Source organism: Mixophyes fleayi, chromosome 2 (genome assembly GCF_038048845.1).
Source record: "Mixophyes fleayi isolate aMixFle1 chromosome 2, aMixFle1.hap1, whole genome shotgun sequence".
Classification (NCBI taxonomy): Eukaryota; Metazoa; Chordata; class Amphibia; order Anura; family Limnodynastidae; genus Mixophyes; species Mixophyes fleayi.
Genome location: NC_134403.1, coordinates 2,867,618 through 2,889,818, shown reverse-complemented (window position 1 = coordinate 2,889,818; position 22,201 = coordinate 2,867,618). Strand labels below are relative to the sequence as shown.

The following is a 22,201-nucleotide window of genomic DNA, read 5'->3' as shown; positions in this document are numbered from 1 at the left end:
TTGAAGAGGATTCTCTAGGGAAAAGGGAACCAGTGTAAGGTTTGGCAGATAGTGAAGCAGAAGTGGACCAGCGAGAAAGGAAGATAAGCCTTACCGCCGCTTTGAGAATAGATTGAAGATATATGGCAGGCGTTGATGCCAATCATCATCATCAACATTTATTTATATAGCGCCAGCAAATTCCGTAGCGCTTTATAATTGGGAACAAACATTAATAAGACAATACTGGGTAATACATACAGACAGAGAGGTAAGAGAACCCTGCTCGCAAGCTTACAATCTATAGGACAACGGGAGTTTGAAACACAAGGGCAAGTGCTACATCATATTGTGCAATGGACCAGCTAGAATGCAAAGGTTAAAGTATTGAGTGGGCTGTGTGTGGAAATGTTGGTCAGAGGGTTGTTGTCTTGCATTAGCTGTGTAGAGCATGGTAACAGGGTAATCTAGGGAGATTAAGATGATGGTTGAAGAATATCATAACCTTGTCTGAAAAGGTGGGTTTTCAGTGAATGTTTGAAGGTTTAAAGACTAGAGGAAAGTCTTACTGTGTGAGGGAGGGAATTCCACAAAGTGGATGCAGCCCTGAAAAAATCCTGTAACCGAGAATGGGAGGATGTGATGAGAGTGGAAGAGAGACGCAGAACGGAGGTGTCGAGTTGGGAGATATTTTGAGACAAGTGAGGAAATGTATGTCGGTGCAATTTTGTTGACGGCCTTATATGTTAGTAGAAGATTTTATATTGGATTCTTTGAAATACAGGCAGCCAATGTAGAGACTGACAGAGTGGCTCAGCAGAGGAATAACGGTTTGCAAGGAAAATCAATCTAGCCGCTGCATGCAAAATAGATTGTAGGGGTTTAAGTCTGATTTTGGGAAGACCAGTAAGGAGGGAATTGCAATAGTCGATGCGGGAGATGATGAGTGCATGAATTAATGTTTTTGCGGTGTCTTGTCAGATATGTGCGTATTCTGGAAATGTTCTTTAGGTGTATGTAACATGATTTAGATATAGAGTTGATGTGGGGAATAAACGACAGTTGTGGGTTAGGGATTACACCTAGGCAACGAGCTAGCGGGGTGGGATTTATGGTCATGTTTTCAACAGAAATAGAAATGTAAGGCAGGGAGCTTCTGTTTTTGGTTGGGAATATTATTAATTCAGTTTTTAAAAGATTGAGTTTGAGTTGGCGAGAAGACATCTAAGATGAAATGGCAGAAAGACAGTCAGTAATGCGAGACAACATAGATGGTGAAAGATCAGGAGAGGATAGATAGATTTGTGTATCATCCGCATAGAGATGATACTGAAATCCAAAGGATCTTATTAGTTTTCCAAGAGAAGTGGTGTAGATAGAGAATAGCAGAGGACCTAGGACTGAGCCTTGTGGAACTCCAACTGATAAAGGAAGCGGAGTAGAGGTGGATCCAGAGAAATTAACACTGAAAGAGCAATTAGATAGGTAGGATGAGAACCAGGATAGGACAGTGCCTTCAAGACCTAGGGGTTGTAGCGTTTGTATGAGGAGAGAGTGATCAACAGTGTTAAATGCAGCAGAGAGATCCAGGATAATTAGAAGAGAGTAATGGTTATTAATATTTTTTGCTGTGATCAAATCATTGACAAACTTGGTCAGCGCAGTCTCTGTGGAGTGTTGAGAGCAAAAGCCTGACTGAAGAGGATCCAATAGGTTGTTTGCTGTAAGAAAGTGTGTGAGGCGAGTGTAGGCAATTCTCTCGAGAAGCTTGGAGGGGCATGGGAGCTGGGAGATGGGGCGGAAATTTAGGAGAGAGTTTGGGTCAGAATTTTTTTTTTTAAAATGGGAGTAATCACTGAATGCTTGAATAGTGATCAAAAAATACCAGTAAAAAGAGATAGATTACAGATTTTAGTTAGAGGGGGAATGAGCACCGGAGTCAGGGACATACCAATTTGTGAGGGAATGGGATCAAGAGGACAGGAGGTAGAGTAGGAAGATGAGAAGAGAGTAGAAACTTCCTCTTCATTCATGCCAATAATACATAAACTTTTTTTATGCAAAAGAGAAGTTGAGAGAATATGGTAATGACACTCTCTCAGTCTCTGTAAAAGAGTCTGAGAGATTTATATAGAGAGAATTATGGTGTAGAAACGTAGAGCCATCGTAGACCTAAGAGAGCCTGGCAAATGATGCCAGCAAGGCAAGTGTGTGGTCAATTAACTCTCATCAACTATGAAAATTACTTTTGCATTGTGTGGCATAATTAATCAGTGAATGTTGAGTGGGAACATGCAAAAGTTACCTGTTAGCAAACTATGCATAAAAACACTGATATAATAACCCAAGTATAGTCAGATGTGTAATGCTGCTTTGATATTATAATTTCATCATCAGAGGCAGCACCACACTGTCATAGGAAAACTGTATAGATAGTGTGACCAGATGAACTTACTTTGCCACCCGGTCTGTAGGGTGAAAGGAGGAATGGAGGGATGTCCTTCCTGCATAGTTTATCTTGGTTTCCTTCTCCCCGTCAGTAACCGACTGCTATTGACCGCTCCTACTGGTGTCACCAGACATTCGCCAACTACGAATGCCAATCTCGCACTCATTGTAGAAGAATTTAGCTGACACCACTGGACTCCTTTCCGGCATCCAGAACCGCTTACTTCTGGGATAGATGGTATAGCTGCTGTAATGCCTCTTTGCTGTGTGCTTACTGGTACCTCAAAACCGCTTACTATAGATCAGGGCTGCTGGGTAGCAGGCAAGGCGTTGACACAGAGATACTGGGTTCAACATAGGAAAACCGGGTAACTGATTAGAGTGTAAACTCTTATCTGTTGGTCACAGGATACAACAGATTATAGTCACAGGCAGAATCTTCAAGCAGTGATGGTTTATTGCTCAAGAGTCCTGACAAGTACTTTTACACACTAGTTTGTGGTACTGGTGATCATCCAGAAGTTCAGATGGAAAATGATACATTACATGGACAAACAGTCCTTTTTTACACATTGTCAGGGGACAGCCCAGCCCTTGATCTGACCAGGCACTGAAATGTCTGATAACACATTAGATAAGTTAACATCAGGATATAATCTTATCTTGCATCTAACACAATTTAACTTTCACATCAGCCTGATTTCCTCAAATTTGCTGTCTACATTGTTAGGAGGCTTCCTGTCTCTCTAACAAGACATACTAACAGGTAACGATCTCCTGTCAGGCATTCAGGCCAAAGCAGATGTTTGTCATTTCTGAGATGAAAACACTTAATTAACTTAATTTAGGATTTCCTTTCCTCCTTTCTTAGTCAAACACATTTCCCCCACCATGGATACTGCATCAGAAATGAGTACATTTCTAATACACAAACATAACATAGTATCAAAATCAGCACATTTGCTATGATATAAATTGACACACTGTGCTAATAATTGAAATATATTTATACAATAAGTTATTTCTAAGTGATCCGGCCACGCTCCTCCCTCCCTTGTCCATGTAGGCAACCAGCGGTCATGTGCCCATGATTTGGGCCCTGGTCCCACAGTCTCTTGGGGTTACTGGAGGTGACCCGGGGGATCCGGCTCTTCTTGCTGTGATAGTCCATCTGCATTGCTGTGGGTCTTTCCTTACTTGTGAATGACATGAAAGTCATACATTTTAAGTGCAAGGCTCAATTGGAAAAGTCTGCCATTCTCCCCCCTCCATCTCATGCAATAATACAGATGACAGCAAGAGAAAGAAAAAAACACAACTGATAAAACTATATCACACATACATTGTAATAACTACGCATTTTATTACAGATAGGTATAAAGCTACCCCCAAATCATTGCAAAATTCTCTAATGCAGTCCGGATAACTAGGTAAGCTGTTCTTTCTAAATGTGAAGGTACCTGAACATGGACATATCCAGCAACGTTACCAGAGCACCGAACAGCTGGTTCCCATGAGGCACAACTGGGCTGGTTAGATGATAACTGAACACAAACTGTGATAGATGTTACTGTCAGACATGACCAATATCTGAACTTTAATGACCATATGTTAGTCAGGATCAGCAGTCATTTAGTGTCAGCAAATAGCTCTAAAATATCCCAGATGGCTCTCAAAATCACAGCCTGCTATGGTTCCTTTAATTGTATTGAAATCAATATACCCAGAATTTATTAGATAACGAATTACAAGGTGATACTACTTAGGATAGTTGCTAATATATAGAATATTGAAGCTGCCTTTCATGATCATAATGTTACATATTGTGAAGGTTTATACATTTCAAAATGCACTAAAAATACAATTGATACAAATGTTATTTATAAGCATAGTGTATTTTCCATTTTATTGCAATGATTTTCTTTTATTTATTTGTATATGGGACCTGCTGTATTTTTTTTTTAGTAACCGTTTTTATATAGCACCTACATATTATGCATCACTTCAGAGGATATTAAATAATTCACCTCAGTCCCTACCTCTATCAATCCCTATGTTTTAATTTGCTTTGCATTCTGCTTCTTTCTCAGACCTGTTATGCAGTTTAGGTTTGAATCTTAGTGCTGATTTAAAGGCTGTATTTCATAAGCTGTCACCTTTCCTGTATGATTGCCAGTGATAGTGTTAGACACTTGATTCCTGGCTCCTGTATCTGTGTCCTGTGTGCTTGCATTAAGCAATTCCTGGCTCTGCGCTCACACTTTTCATGTAGCTCTTCCAAGTATAATTTTACATGGGATACAATAATTATCATTGCTTTCTCTGTGTGGCATTTGCAGGGATCCACATACTGTATCATATTCCTGCATTACCACAAAGACTGTGTTATATTCCTGCATTGCCAAACAAATTGCACTAAATTCCTGCATAGTCTTTTGACTATGATTCATCTCTGCACTACCTCAGAGCCTGCTGTTTTCAATTATCTTCTTTTGTTTAAAGCAAAATCCACTCTATTTTGTTCAAACCATAATTATATGTGGCAAACTGCAATAAACTCCATATTTATATCACTACAACATCACCATATTATCTCATCATCATATTACCTATATTCCCTATGACATGGAAACACGCATACATTGGCATTAAATTTCTCAGTAGCCAATTAACCTACAATTTATGTCTTTGCATTGATGGAGGAAACCAGAGCACCTGGAAGAAACCCAGCTTGAATATTGAGGTAAATGTAACAACATGAAGGTCAGAGGTGTATCACAAGATGCACCCTCTCAGGGCATCATTGACGATCTCATGAAAATATTTACTTAGAAACTAGACATTGCCCCAATAAAATATTCATTTTTGACAGAGCGCACAGATCGATTAGGTCAAGAAGCCCATAGACTGAAGAGCCGCAAGATGCTGCCTCTATTACTACAATGTTAAGGAGGAGACTGTGCAAAAAGCTAGAAGGATCAAGGACATAGAGTTCAAAGCCAACAAAATCCAAAGTTTCCAAGATATGTCTTTGCAGACACTCAAAGAACAGTACCTCTTCCTGCCGCTAACCGATGAACATAGAAAAATAATATTAGGATCTGCTGGGAATTTCCATTGAGCATTTAGGCATCACACGAAGGCAACTTCTCAATCCACCTTACTGTCACGGGCACTAGGAGTCTTTACCCAGGGATCACCAGGTGGTAGGCTTACCAGAGCAACGTAGATGGTAATAGAGTACTCTGGTAGCAGGGTGATCACGGAACAGGCAATGGTAGATGATGAGATGCTCAGGAAAGTCTATGACTAGCAGCACTGGTAATATGGAGGTATTAATACACGAGGAACTGTATGGACAAGGACACGTGAAGGTAGTCAGTGGTCTGCGATAGCAAGTTGTACCACTGCTATAGTGAGGAGGAATGTCCAACAGCAACGAGGAGGTGATGAGAGTCAGCGGTCTGCGGAGAGCAAGTTGCACCGCTGTCTGAGTGAAGGAATGGAATCCAAGTGGAGGTATCCGGGTAGTCAGTGGTCTGCGATAGCAAGTTGTACCACTGCTATGTGAGAGGATACTGGAACAGGTGATACAGGAAACAGGGATCAGTGGTCTGCCTTCAGCAAGTTGTACCACTGAATATATATGTGAGGAGGTGTACGGGGAGAGACTGCAACACAGGATGTACACGGGCGCCTTAAACACGATCCACAATAATATGCACAATATATATAAATGACTGAACAGGTCTGCAAATATAGAAAGTCTCTTGAAGTAATCCAGCACAAGATAACACAGTCAATGATGGCAATAGACTCAGCGGATAGCAGACTCCAGAGGAGAACCAACACAGTCCAGCAAGGTATGCAATACACCAGCACAGTCAATGAGAAGTATGCATACCGTGGTTCAGAAGTAGGCAGTCAGATAGGAGTGCAGCGATACCTGAGCGGCAGGAGGCTGGCAGGATGAGAAGTCCCTGGAGGAAGAGTCTAGTAGGTGCAGCGCACAGGTAAGTAGACCAACAGGGACACGAATCCACAGGAATCAGTAGAACGTGGAACTGGACTCATGGAGGACCCAGGAGAATGGAGATGATCTAGCAGAGGAGTAGCTGATGAGATACGAATCCAATGCTGACAGGAGGGTAGAGACCAGCAGGACACAGGAAGGCGTGGAGAGCGGATCAGCAGCGGGTGGACGATAGCGCTGACAGCAGCAGCAGGGCTCTGCGGACACACGGAGGTAACCAGTAGCAACCAACAGGTACCAATAGCGATGGAACACGGGAGAGCAGAGTAGACCAGGAGCTGTTGATCACGAAGAGAAGCAGATGGTAATAATAGCAGCAGTCTCGAGGAAACACGGGAGAGATGAGATGAGGCTGAGGTGCACAGGAGCAGCGGATAGGAATCAGCTAACAGTCACGATGGTGAACACAGGCGAGTTGCAAGCTGGAGACTGTAGTGCACGGAGGCAGCGGATAGGAATCAGCTAACAGTCACGATGATGAACACAGACGAGTTACCAGCTGGAGACTGTAGTGCACGGAGGCAGCGGATAGGAATCAGCTAACAGTCACGATGATGAACACAGACGAGTTACCAGCTGGAGACTGTAGTGCACGGAGGCAGCGGATAGAAATCTGCTCACCGACTTGATGATGAACAGGTGAGTGGATGTGGAGAGAAGGCTGTAGTGCACGGAGGCAGCGGGTAGGAATCAGCAAACAGTCACAATGGAATATGATAGCGTTGAAGTGGTATAGAAGACTGTAGTGCACGGAGGCAGCGGATAGGAATCAGCAAACAGTCACAATGGAATATGATAGCGTTGAAGTGGTATAGAAGACTGTAGTGCACGGAGGCAGCGGATAGGAATCAGCAAACAGTCACGATGATACAGTTGATGGTAGAAGTGGTATGGAAACCACAGTAGTAGAAGTGGTTTGGAAACCACAGAGGTAGAAGTGGTTTGGAAACCACAGGAATCAGCTGCGCTGAATACACGAGGAAACATAGGAACACCTTCAGAGACTCATGGGGAATGAGACTCCAAGATCAGGCAACGTGGTGTTGGGCACAGGTGCTTAATATAGGGAGTGTTGCCTGATCTGCCAATTGAGTTAAAGGGACATACACTGAAGTATAGGAAAGGGTTGCGCATGCGCAGACCCTCAGGATGGAGGACGGCCACGGTTCCTAAATGTCCGGGAAGAGGCACTCACGGTCCGGTGAGTGACACTTACATTGTTTTGTGAGACACTTGGCCTACATATGATCTTCCTTCCAGATCAAAGCATGCTTATCCCTCTTCTGATGACTATGTGCACAAACCTGGGTGGCTATATTAGGTTCCATCGCATGACAAGGAAAGAACTGGTGCAGGTGGCGAGAGCTCAGGAAATTACTAAATATGAATGGCATAGGAGACTGGCAAGAAGTCAATAATATCAAGATGGTGATTAACTTTAGCAATAGAAACCAGACTGGAACCATATTTCCAGAGCATACTGGAACCAGATCGCTGGACCAGACTGGGAACAGATTGCTGGACCAGAATGGAACCAGATTGATGGACTGGATTGGAACTGGATTGCTGACTGTGTTGTCTGGGAGGATTAACTGAGAAGACTGCAGACTGCTAGAAACCAGGTTGACGTCTAAGGAATCAACGTTGCACTTACAAAGGGTTAGAGATCTAGGAAGTCCTTTTATCACCCTCCTCTCTATTCATGCTCCATCTCGCCATCTCCGATCTGCCAATGACCATCACCTCTCTTCCCCCCTGATCACTTACTCCCATGCGCGTATCCAAGACTTCGCCCGTGCTGCCCCCCTCCACTGGAACAAGCTCCCTCCCTCCATCAGAACTTCCCCTAATCTGTCCAGTTTCAAACGGGCTTTAAAACCCCACCTTGTTTTTAAAGCCTTCCAGTCTCCCACTTAATTTCCTACCTTTTCTTCTGCCTCTTCCCCTTCATTCCCCTTCTCTTATCCTCCGTTCCTCCTTCTCTCCCTCTCTCTCCCGTGTCTCTCTGTCTGTCTACCCCACCCCTTAGATTGTATGCTCATTTGAGCAGGGTCACCTCTCCTCCTGTGTTCACCACTTTTAACTCTGCTCTCCAGCTACCTTGCCCTCCTCCTCAAGGACCCTCTTCCCCTCTCGCTCCCTCCTCTCCCCTCTGGGGATCTTTCTGTCATCTGTGCCCTCCCTCTTGGGCTCCATTGTATGCAGACCTTCCCTTCTCCCCTCCTCCGCCCCTAGCTGTGCTTTGAGCTCACGGAGTTACTGTGCTTATTGTTTACTGTACTGTGCTGTCTCACCTCGTATTGTAATTTCATTTGTCCCTGTTCTGCGCAAAGGACACCTAGTGGCGCCATATAAATAAAAATTAATAATTAATAATAATAATAATAGTAACTGCTATGCCTTGATTGTAGACTGTTGTCAGCTGAGCTGAAGCAGCACTCTGACTGGCTGAGAGGGAGCATGTGACAGAATCCAAGATGGTGACACCAATACACTGGTTTTTATTGTTATTTGCTGCGGTTGTTTTCACCTTTACCCCAACTATCAATTCCGCTCATCCAACACTTGTACATGATGGACACCAACATACTAAAAGGAGAGAATGTTTCCCCTATCCTCTCCTCAGCAGGGAAGTTCTCATGTATTCTATGGTTTATTTTATTCATTTTTATTATTTTTGTCTTCTTCTCCCTTTGTCATCCACCTCCTTTGCCTCTTTTTTCTATTTTTCCCCTATCCCTTCTGTCTTTGTCCACCCCCAGTTCAGATTGTCTGAGTTTGCAGAAAGCCTGACCCTCTGCAGGTGTTAGAGCAATAATGTACCCAATCTTCTTTAAATTTAAGATCATATCTACAGCAGTCAAGAGTTTGAATATCCCTAAGAAATGGTCTAGGTTATTACTTTCCCTTCACATGGAGAAAATTGACATTGTCTTTGTTCAACGCCCTCTCTAATTAATCACAAATTCCGCCAGGCTAATTGTAGAAATAATCCCAAACGCAAATCAAAAGGAGTTGCAATCATTTTTCGAAGGAGAAGGTAGATGAAGTCTAATTCTCATCTCCTCATCCTGACTTCTCACTTTTTGTCACTTTGTGTCTCCTGTAAATCTGTTACTTCACCAGGCTAATGTTTGCACCGCCATACTTGACCACTGCACTTGGTTCTCCTCTTTCCCCTTGCCTTCGCATCTCCATCATTTATCTGTTCCGGTTAATTTGCCAACGTTGCGCGGCACAGGTTCTGCTTGCCTTTCCCCACCTTGTCTTTCCTTTCCTGGCTTCTAAGTGTTGTAGAATTCACTTATACTTCCATGTCCTGTGCAACTGTTCCCAGCTGATTTGATTTAATTGCACCTTGTTTTTGTTTTTTTTGTACTGCCCTGTATGCCATTTCCGTTTTGTCCAAGGTCTATGTACGGTGTTGCTGACCTTTTGTGGCACTGTATAAATAAAGATAGAAATAATAATAATAATAATAATAATAATATGAGGGGAAATATTTTTTCAAATGTACATGTTCCAATATGCACAAACTCAGGGTCAAGACTCTTTCATATTTCATTTGTTGGAACAGATTTCTCTGCAGCAGGAAGGTAGTGGGAGAAGACCTTAATTGGGTCTTTTTGATCCTTAAGTCCAGTGAATATGGTATCAAAATGAGTGAGGTGGGTGAGATGAGTGTTTCATGACCACCAGTTGGCCAATGCATGGAGATTTATTCACCTGGATGTAAAAGATTACACTTATTTCTAGCCTCAGCAATCCACATATAGCAGAATTGATCATTTCTTTATAGGACATATGCACCTCCATCTACTCATGTCAAGATAGGACAAATGCAACAAACTGTATTACTCTGTCTATAGTTGATCCTCCTCATAGGGACTGGACTTGGCATTTTAATGAGACACTTTTACAAGATATATATTAAATATCCAATTGGAGGAGGTGCTTATTGGAATATACCTCTCTTAATGACAGCAATAAAATCTCCAAAATTACTCTATTAGAGGCCCATAAATTTGTAATAGGGGAGAAATTTATTCAGTTGGGAACCTTCCTCAAGAGGTAAAAGAAGGTCCAGTAAGAGGCACTGCAACATGTCCTAGTCAGAATACAAGGAATTGAAGGAGACAAGGGCAGCCTTGCACAAGCTATGAAATGGACTCCGGCGTCGGGAGGGTTAATAACCGGCGCCGGAGGGGTTTAAACACCGCCGCTAGGTGCAGCGTAAAGTGTTATTAATGAAAATGTTTTAATTGTAAATAAAAATGTTTTATATGTGTGCTGCAGCGCTGGGTGCTACCCAGTCAGCGCTGCAGCATGCAAGGGGTTAAACGACGGGGAGGGTAAAAGTGCAATATAATAAAAATGAATGCGAGATGTATATGTGTGGGCGTTGCAGTGGCGGTAAAGAACCGGTGCTCAGCACTGCAAGAGTATCTGTATATTTTAAATGTAAAAATGTGTGTAAAGTGATTGCATATATGTGTAAAATAACGAAAAGTACTTACCCTGTGCTGGGGTACAGCACCTCCTGGGGGTCCCAGGAAGCTAAGTCCCTAGCTGGAGCTCAAAGAGCTTCAACTAGCAACAGGGACTGGCTGCTCTCCCTGAGTACTAATTTCGGTGAGTGAGCAGAGCCAGACCCCGGAGCCAAGTCCCTAGAAGTCAGTTTTGGCGGGAGATTTAAAAGATACAATTCCCACCCCAGACAGAGAGGCAGCAGCGGAGGAGATTGGGCTGAGCCCCCCTCTCCCTGGCAGCTCATGGACAGGGGGAAAGTATACTCCCCGTTGCCACTAGCTTCTATGTAAAAAGGTGTTGACCTCTCTGGGTTGATTCACTTGCAGGCTGCATGAATCCACCCAGACTGGTTAAAGGGACAGGAGGATGGTTTAACTCCTGCTAAGACTAGTCTCCAGATGTGTATAAAAACAGAACTGTTTTGTATTAAAGGTTGTTCTTCTTGTTCCATCTGACCTGATCACTGGTACCTTCAACCAGTGTAAGAGCAAATAAACATCACTTGCTTCAAAGGCCTGCTTGCAAACTTCTCTATGCTGAATCCTGTGACCTACAGATTAGACCCAACTCTAACCTGTTACCAGCTGTTCTGAGATTTGGACTCAGCTTTCCGATACCAACGCTCTGCCCGCTAACCAGCAGCTCTGGCCATTGTGATAGGCCAGGTGGAATCCATCCACAGCAACTTTGATCCATAGGAAGATCAGCCCAGGTGCACCAGTAACGGGGTATACTAGCTGTATCAGTTACCTAGAAAAAACCTGGTTCTGGATGCCGGTAAGGAGTCAAGTGGTGGCAGCATTTGTAAGCCCCTCCTACTGCAGTTAGAGGGCGCATTTGGGATACCGAAAGGGAACGGTGGCAAATTTAGCCCAAATGGTTACCAGCAACAACAGACAGGGTGGCATAGGCGGTCCATCCTGTCACAGATTTCTGGTGGCAAGCGGTGGGATAACTCCAGGTGCCTTTTCGTGCACCAATCAGGTGAGCTGAGTTATTCAGGAGAGGAACATCTGCAGCCAGGAGAATGCACAGGATATCTAAATACAGTAAAATGTCCAAGGCGGACCTCGAGATACCATGCCAAACAAAGAAGATAGAAATTCATTACACAGCAACAAGGAGCAAAATCAAAAAGGCGCTGTCGGCCTGGGATGCGTAGTACAGGTCAGCAGATGAGGAAGCTGACAGTGACCAAGAGGAGACGGTAACGCCAAACCTAGAGGTACCTGCAGTAACATCCCAGAACACAGCACCTGTTTCCAGCGACAGTCAACCCCCACAGAGTGACCCAGCTGTGCAAGTTGAACAGCGTGATGAGGGTAACTTTTCTGTACTAATGCAACAGCTGGAGTCCCTGGGAGACAAAACAACTGAGGTGGAGCGGTTGCTTATCATCAAGTTGTGGGACAATCGATGGGCACCGCCTCCTGCAGCGGGCCGTGAACAGTCATCTGCTGCGCCCAGATTAGGCTCTCTCCACTTTAACAATTTTGATGACACTGTTGGAGATATTGATGGACATTTGCAGGAGTTGTAAATGTTTTGTAGCTTCCATGACTTGCTCAAACAGGAGTGGGTAAAGTATCTGGTTCCCACACTACAAGGTCGTGCAGTGGACTGTACGGACTGCGACGTGGTAAAACGGCCCCCCTTAAGCGCTATATTATTACCTCAGACACCTACCGGCAGAAGTTTTGGGACTTGGCTTAAAGCACACATATCAACCATGAGGAATTTGCTAACCAGTTGAGGCAGTTGGCAATAAGTTGAATTAATGGATCTGACACGAAGTCCTGGGAAGAATTAGTGGACTTAATTTGCAGAGAGCAGTTTCACCGCCGGTGTGCACCGGAGGTGAATGAGTGGGTATTGGACCGTAGCCCTGCAACCTTGGAAAAAAGAGGCCCAGTTGGCAGATCAGTATGTGGCAGTGAGGCCACACTGGCGGAAGCACCAGGTTAATGGGCACCCTCAAAGGACTGTACAATTAGTGGGGACACCCCTCTTCTACTCACCCCCAAAAGCAAGTACCTAGCCCTTCGGGTACCATTCGCCAGTCACAGCCACGTCCTGTCCCTGGGAGTTATCAGAGACTACCGGAGCCCAGGCTGAATAAGAAGTGCTACAACTGTGGGAAAACCAGTCACCTGCGGATGAACTGTCTCACAACCCCAGCACCCCAGACTCGTGCTCCTAATCCGAGTCCTGGGGCCCTACTGACTTGCTTAGCTGGTGATGGTGAGCCATTGGAGACTGTTTCCACCCCTGCTAGCCCAATGGAGGGTGGCATGTCTGAAGGTGACCTGGAGGGAAGAGTCACCTGTGTGTCCAAAAGACATGTGGAGGAACATGCAGCTGGTCCAATTGGGACCCCTGCAGGGAGAAGGACTGAGAGACTTAGTGGAATCCACAACTAAACTGTGTTGCTTCAGAGATGGAGCTCCTTCTCCTTGCTCTCCAGGCAGTGATGATGTCACACACTGTCCAGGGACTGGGAGCTGCTGACATCTGTCAACTCGCTTGTGCTGTCACTGCGGTCTAAATTATTAGAATTTGTATTTTGGTGAAAGCATGGGTGCAATTAATAGATCGGGATCCCATATTTTTCCAATTATAGAGGCGAAAGATCTGAATAAAAGCAAATAAATATTTAAAGAATTGATAGTTTTACTGTTAATTTATTATAGATGCTATAAGCATGTGGAAAGTCGAGACTTAATAATACTATTACATAACAAGCAATTAATGTGGACCAATTTCTTCTTTAAAAAGGAAAATTCTTATTATTGCTTAATAAGCAACTGCTTAGGGCAGACGTGCCCTGTGAGCTCTCCACTGGAGCCCAGCCTGCTTTCTCTTCTGGGCCCCGAATTATGCCTATGGAGACGCTGCCTTCCATGCTGCCTGCCTCTGCTGCTAGCCTACCCATCCATGGGCGGTTATTGTGGTCCTCCTGAGTGCTCTTTCCATCGGCCGCCATTTACCACAACCCCCGCCTCGGGCCTCCTTTCCAGGCAACATACTTACCTCTACTCCTGCGGTCTCCTGCTGCCTGCTGTTCATGGCCTGATGACTTCCTGCAGCTAATTGCCCTGCCGCCGCCACCTCCTGCTCTAATCCCGACGGCGCTGCCACTCTATGACGCGTTCTGGGCCTCCCGACAACGCTGCCACTCCAGCACCTGGATTCGGCCTTCTTCCTCCTGTCTCCTGCTCTGATGTCCTACTGCCTCCTGCCACTGCTTCTCGTCGACCAAGCTTCTGATGCTGCCTTCCGCTATCTGCACCTCCCCCGCCCAGCCGGAATCAGTCACGACAGGCTGCGACTCGGGACTGCTCTCCTCCACTCCCTCCATCCACTCCCTGGCCCTGTGTCTCTCTCTGCTGCCGGATGCCCAGTGAACCCCCCTCCGTCTCTTCTACTGCCCCATTCCTCTCTCTGGTCCTCATTGAACTCTCTCCCTGTTCCCCTGGACACTCTCCTGGACCTACTTGCACCCTTGGACCCACCGAATCCTTCCCCCCCTGGACTTGCCGGTGCTCCTGCTCACCACCCTGAAGGCACCAGCTCCTGTGGACTCTCCTGTTCTGGACTAACCGCGATCACACACCACCTACATCTAGTGTGCCATGTCCTTCCTGCCTGGTATTGTTCTCACTCTATACTACCTCCCTAGGTGCTCTCTCATCACTTCATTTGGTCTTCAGTATCACCTATACACCGATGATTTTCAACTTCACATCTCTTCTCCTGATCTCCCCCCCCCCTCCTCTTTCGTGTATCTGACTGCCTCTCTGCCATCTCCTCTTGGATGTCCTCACGCTTTCTCAAAATTAACATTGCTAAAACTGAACTTATTGTTTTCCCTCCGTCTATGTCCCCATGCCATCTGGATCTCTCCATCACTGTCAACAACTCCACTATCTCTTCTGTCCCCCAACTCCACTGCCTGGGAGTCACCCTCGACTCCTCGCTCTCTTTTGCCCCCCACATTCAGTCCCTTGCCCAATCCTGTCGCTTCCAACTTCGCAACATCGCCCGCATCCGGCTCTTCCTATCTCATGAAGCAACCAAAACTATTATCCACGCGCTTATCATTTCCTGGCTGGACTACTGTAACCTTCTCCTCACTGGCCTTCCCCGCTCTCACCTTGCCCCCCTTCTCAATGCGGCTGCGAGGCTTATCTTCCTTTCTCACCGTTCATCTTCTGCCTCCCCTCTCTGCCTTGCCCTACACTGGCTCCCCTTCCCTTACAGAATCCTCTTTAAACTCCTTACCCTCACCTACAAGGCTCTCTCCCACTCCACTGCCCCTTATATCTCCAATCTCCTCTCCATCCACACTCCCACCCGGTCCCTGTGATTGGCCAATGACCTTCGCCTCTCCTCCACTCTGATCACCTCATCCCATTCCAGAATTCAAGACTTATCCCGAGCTGCCCCCCTGCACTGGAATGACCTCTCACGCTCTATCCGTTTGTACCCTAATCTGTGCTACTTCAAATGGGCACTCAAAATTCATCTCTTCCGCAAAGCCTACCAGCCTTCCACCTAACACTCTCTCCATGCTCACTCCCTTCACTTCTCTCCTCCTCAGTAGTGGGGAGCTTGCTCCCCTCCTCCGACTACATTTGTACCTGCCGTCTGTCTACCTATAGGATGTAAGCTTGTATGAGCTGGGCTCTCCTCCCTCCTGTCTCGCTACCTTCTCTTCTGCTCCAACTTCAATATATTTGCCTTGCCTGGAGCCTCTCAAGTCTTGGTACTACTCGTTTATTGTTTTGTACTGTTATTCCCTGTACTGTCTATTGTTTATACTGTGTACGGCACTGCGGAAACCTTGTGGCGCCTTATAAATAAACGATAATAATAATAATATTATTTCACATATATATTGCATGCTCTAGATATTTTTTTTTCATAAACATTTTATTTGTTTGTTCAAAAAGAAATAATAGGCATTCTGTGACCATTACATAAATAAGTGGTTACTAAATAATGGATAAATTACATACGGAGAAAAAGTGTAACTACAAACAGATACAGGTAATGATTGCATGTAGTGCACCACTATGTGAAAGGTATCACGATGTCATTAAGCATGAAACATACAATACTATAAAACAAAACAGGCCTGAAACGTCATATAGCTATCAGCAAACACAGTAGTGCATATGACATCTCAAAAGAAAGAGATTGAGATAAATGTGTGGGTTACACCAGATATAAAGTATCAACAGGCCCGGCGCTCCCATTTGGCAAGGTTAGGCACTTGCCTAGGGCGCCGGGCTCTGGAGGGCGCCTCAGAAATAAAATTACTATAAAACTGTGCGGCGACCGCTGACCATACCTTCCACGGCTGCCGCACAGCGTTCAGATAAATCCACGGGGAGGGGGGAAGGGGCTATTGATCAACACTGCCGCCTCTCTGCTTCGTCTCCTCCCCTCCACTCACTGACTGTCGGGCGTGACATCTTCATCACGGCCCAACAGTGTCAGTGAGTGGAGGGGAGGAGATGGAGCAGAGAGGCAGTGGTGTTGAGGCAAGGTAAGGAAAGACATGGGGAGGAGGGCGCCGATTTTGACAGTGCCAGGTGCCGATTTTTAAAGTGTGCCTGCGGCGGGGGGGGGGCGCCGATTTTTAAAGTGTGCCTGCGGTGGGCGGGGGGGTGCCAATTTTGACAGTGTGCCTAGGGCGCCATGGACCCTAGCATCGGCCCTGAGTATCAAGACCCATTAGCTTTTTGATCTGGCGAGGTGGAGGGGAGATTCTGTCTATTGCAATACAAGTGACAGCAGAAGGGGGTACATACCCTATTGCAATTAAAGCGAATGAGTGCTTGAGTCATGATATATGTTAAACAAGCACCCCAGTCTCCTATATAAGGACCAGGTGGTGGACTCATACACTTTAAGTGTGGTATTTTGCTGAGTTTCTGGTAATGACTCTATGTAAGAACTCCATTTAGAGTACATTTTCTAACTCCCTTCTTGATATCCGGAAATGCCGCTCTTCTATCAAAGATAAGGATCTCTAATAATTCTGCTTTCACTTCAGTAAGGAAGAGACGATAAGAAGCGGTCTATTTACATAAAATTACTTTTTTAGCTACTGTGAGTATAACAGTTACAATTGGAATGATATTACTAGAAGGGAAATTATCTTTCCAGATATCATAATTGTATAAAAGTATTGGAGTGGGTTCCCAACACAGAGTGATCCCAAATATTGAATTTAGAAAGGCTAAAATCTTACTCAAGAATCGTGTCATTTTCCGGTATTCCCAAAAATTATGAAAGAAGGTGGCTGAAAAATGTCGGCATTTCGGGCAAGTGTCATGTTCATTAGACACGAAGGGCCTGATTCATTAAGGAAAGGAAAGCAAAAAAATTAGGAACTTTAAACCTTGGCAAAACCATGTTACAATGCAAGGGGTGCATATTAGTTTATTATTTTGCACATAATGAAAATACTGGCTGCTTTTCCATGTAGGACGCAAATGTTTGATAGCTCTATTTTTACACTGACATTAAAAGTGGATCTAGGTTATGCCCTACCCCAATTATAAATCTGTCCTCACATATTAAATTTACCTCCAATATAATATGGTTTCGCCAAGGTTCAAAGTTACTTTTTTTTTTTTTTTTGCTTTACTCTCCTTAATGAATCAGGCCCAAAATGTTTCCTCTGTGCTTGTCAAATATAGACTCGATTAATCATTTTAATGTGTACTTTTTGTAAATTTGCTGAGTTCAGACACTTTAATATGTTATCATGATAAGTTAGTAAGATACCAATATCGGAAATTGAAGGAATGCCATGGAACCAGGCATTAAGTGAATGACCCCAGAGCCTATCATTGTTTGATTTTAAGAGGTCTTGATATAGGTATCTACTTCTGAACTTATTGTTTTTCAGGAAGTGTCTGGCTCCGGACAGATTTGTTATGTGTTACAGACATAGCAAAATGTCTAACCTGTAGATATATGTAATTGTTTATTATCTAAGAAATGTTTTTGAGAGAGTTATTGGAAGGATTGTAAAGATCTTCCAGGGTCAAATACATCTCTTGTAGAAGAGTTTCCTTTACAGTTCCACTCCAGATAATGATTTTTAGTCAATCCAGATTTGAAAAGAGGGCTACCCCACATAGTGGTATACATGGTGATCATAGGGGATCTTTTCATTGTTTTATTAATCGCATGCAATGTGTGGAATGTATCATTAAGTAGGACATTATTGTCCAGCTCAGGTGGGAGAAGATGGGGGGGGAGGGCATATGCAACAGAGCGGATGGGGAGTACGGAACATAGTGAGTCTGTTGTAGCAACCAACCTGAAGCATAACGAAATATAGCAGAACAGCCACAACATCAGAAAAGCCAATACCTCCTCTCTTCCGATCATCATCATCATCATTTATTTATATAGCGCCAACATATTCCGTAGCGTTCTAGATGCAGCTTTGATTTTGCAATTCCAGGTGTACATTTATTCCATAGAAATTTAGAAAACATCTTGAGACATCTAGCAATGTCTTCTGTTGATAGACTGACAGGGATCTTCTGCATTGGGTAGGTGAGCTTTGGAAACAATACAGTTTTAATAACTGCATTTCTTTCAAGCATTGAGAGATTAAGGTCTTTCTAATTACTCATTTTGTGTAATATAGTGTCAATTATATTTGTATAGTTACATTTATATAAATTATGTAGCTTGGCAGGTACAAAGATACCCAGATATTTGAGTTTATCCTTCACTATCTTAAATTGGGACAGTATACTGTGGAGCCTGGGAGGAAGAGCACAGTCAGTAAGGCCTCCGATTTGTCTACATTGATTCTTTATCCAGCAAAAGATCCAAATGTTGTAATCATATATTTGTTTTTGTTTTTAAATTGGTAATTTATTATTATATTAATTTATTGTTTTAACTTTGTCCATGTAAAAGAGTTTGCACTATTTTCACTTTTATAGCCTTCAGTTTCAGTCCATACAGGAGAGGATTCACAAGTGGTGGCACCACAATTAGTTCCACTGACATGAATACCCTGAGTCCATAAGGGACTCTGGTAGGGACAAAGCGATAGAGCAGAACCTCAAAAACACAACCAGTAATAAAAATTAGGATGGATATAACTTGAGGAGCACAGGTCTGCATTGCTTTGTCTCGGACTTCCTTTGATTTTGCACATTCTTTCAGAATTTCAATGTAAGATAAAGCAATGAGTAACGGCATCACCACCATTGAAGTTACTATAATAAAGAGACCAAAGATATTGTTCACTGTTGTATCAATGCAGGAAAGTCTCACAACTGACCAGTTGTCACAGTAGATCTTGAGTATGACATTGTCACATAGAGGAAGTCTGGATGTTAGTGCAACATGAATAGTAATTAATATAAGAGAAAAAATTGAAGCTGCAAAAATCAGCTTAAATGCTGTGGTTAAGGCCATTATGCTGACATACCTCAGAGGGTTGAAAATACACACATATCGGTCATACGCCATTACAGCTAACATGGTGATTTCACACAAGACATAAGTGTGAGTACAAAACACTTGTATAATACAGGCAGTGTAGGAAATATTTTGAGTCTTACAAATTAAGTTTATGAACAGACTCGGTAAAACAGCACTACTGCCATAGAGACCATTCACACATAGAGCGGATATAAATATATACATAGGCTCATGTAAACTCTTGTATAACAGGATTGTAATGATCACTGTACAGTTGGATAGAACAATCACCATAAAACCAACCAATGTTATCACACTATAGAGGTAATTTATATCTGTAATTTCACCAAAGCCGAGGATTAGCACAGAGGGAGGAGAATATGTTGAATTTTGCATTTGTGCTCCTGGTAATATTGTTTTCTAAATAAAAAGTAGAGAAATAGTAAAATTATTGTTTCGGTCTTTTGAATTGAGCAGTTGACAAAAATACAGTATCGTCATAAAAACCTATAATCACTGCTGGGTGACCTTACAAAACTTGTAAAATGTGATATATAATATAATATAATATAATATAATATAATATAATATAATAGGAAATATAGTTAATTGGTATATTAATGAATATTATGACTGACCATGTTGGAAATCTTTACTTGTCAATATTGTTTCTTGGTGTTATAAAGCCCTTTGGTGTGAGTTGTTTTGCTTCAGTAATTACATGTTAAATTATTGTTTATAATATTTAACATTTCTTGGAGAGTGAAGCTATATAGACGCACACACAGTTCTGTTTGGGGTATATGTTGTTGTTTTTCTTCAATATGTTGAACTTTTTATGAAAAACAGGCACATGAAGAAGTAAATATTTTTTTTTTTTAACAATTACTTCGTAAATAGAGATGAACAAACTTTCCATACTTGTCTGAATATTCACATCACTCAGGTTTGGATTCAAAACTGTGCACATTTTGCCGGCAGACTTGCCCCGTTTCAAGGAACAGAAAAGGGAAATGGTCTCCAGTAGACAAACACTGGGCAGCTTTATATTTACAGTGTGACGTAGAGCTGAGCTATGATGCGCCTCACCCCCCCCCCCCCCCACACACACACTGCTGCAGTTTAACAGGATTTTGACAACTGAACCTTCTAGATGGATTTTATCCTAACTATTAAGAAGGCTCCAGTTGTTTAATAATGTATTGTTTATAAATCATCATATTGCTTATTATATAAACAGTGACTTTATTGGCTTTTTTCCCTAAATTGTGCAGTCACACATGTGATGAAATAGAAGCAAAAAAGAAAAGATTTTGCCCCCAACTTTTTGTCTGATTAAACTACAACATTTATGAAATTAATAAATAGATGGATTTTCTGTGAAGTGTTTTTAAAATGTCCTTTCCAACAACAGATAATTTAAAAAAATAAATGATAGCACATTTAGCCTTTTAAAATACTTCAACTGTTTGAGACAAATACATTTTTTGTGTATGAATGTAAATATAATAGTGTTATTTGTCCAGTATTGCAGAATGAGCCACATGAGAATCATCTCTAACTTCAGTGTTGGCAATTTAATGAACAATACTCACTGATACAGCAACGTGAAGCCTGTCCTCTGTTCTCTCAGAACTTTGTCTCTGTGATGGGCTTTTATATAGTCACTAATTAATTGTGGATGTCAATCACAAAGCTGGAATAAACTTAATTGTAATTAGTGCTGAAGATGTACACTAACAATTCCCCTGCTAATTACTGAGCATCATTCTACAGTGAGTTCTCACTAGATATATAATAAAGTATGTTCTGTATAACATGTACTAGGTTTTAATGATAATTCCCTATTCCTTTTGCAATATGGGAATAGGGTACCTAAATACTGATTTACTGGTCACTAAGACCTCAAACACTAAACATAGGTTTAAGACTCCTTCTCAACAGCAAATCTTGTTAAATTCATTAGTACTTATTACCCCTCATTCTATGCACAGTTGAATTCATCATCTTTACTCTTGAAAGATACATAAGCCCATCCCTCATAATAAAATGGTGGGAAAGATGTTTGCATTGAATATATACTGTAGAAAACCATACGCAGTGTAACTAGGCTGGCTTATACTAAACAGCCATGTGCTGAGGTTGCTATGGAAAGCAGAGGTCAGCCATACTAGAGAGTCTGTGTGGAGAAGAGAGAGAGGCAGGAAGGAGAAAACTGACAACAGAAGGAGTGATGTGTTTGTAGAAAGCAGAGTCTGCCGAAACTCCCAAGTGTACAGAGGAAGAGAGGGATACCCAAGTTATGCAAAGAGAAGCTGGGTGTACAGAGAGGGCTTGTAGCTTGATCACTGCAGAAAATCCACTATTAAGTCGCCTAAGGAGCCTGAGCCGCTATTAGTGAATTGCATGTGACCAAAGAGGGACAGCTAGCAAGATCAGGCTTGCAGTTAGTCCACAACCCAACAGTGGCTAAGACCCTCATCTTCAAAGGAGAGAGATAAGTAAGAAAACCACACCAAACACTGTGACACTATTAATGCTGCACAAATATCAGAGACTGTGTTACCTTTCAGAGATATAATGAAAGTTACAACATTTCAACAAGTGCACCAGCGTTAATTAGTTAACCTCACAAATTATTTAAAAATGGCAGGATTGTGATTATTGTTGATTTATTTTTTCACACCTATGTGGGTGCGTTGTGGGAGAGTTTGGGGTGGCAGTGTATGTATATATAGCGGACAT

At 43.0% G+C, this 22,201-nt stretch overlaps 1 protein-coding gene across 1 annotated transcript; it reads right to left on the bottom strand.

Moving 5' to 3' along the window:
* Positions 1-18,922: 18,922 nt before the first annotated feature.
* On the bottom strand, positions 18,923-19,852 carry LOC142138418 (olfactory receptor 52D1-like). Its single transcript, XM_075195077.1, has one exon. It carries the CDS (start codon positions 19,850-19,852, stop codon positions 18,923-18,925), a length of 930 nt encoding a protein of 309 aa, XP_075051178.1.
* Between the last annotated feature and the right edge of the window lie 2,349 nt (positions 19,853-22,201).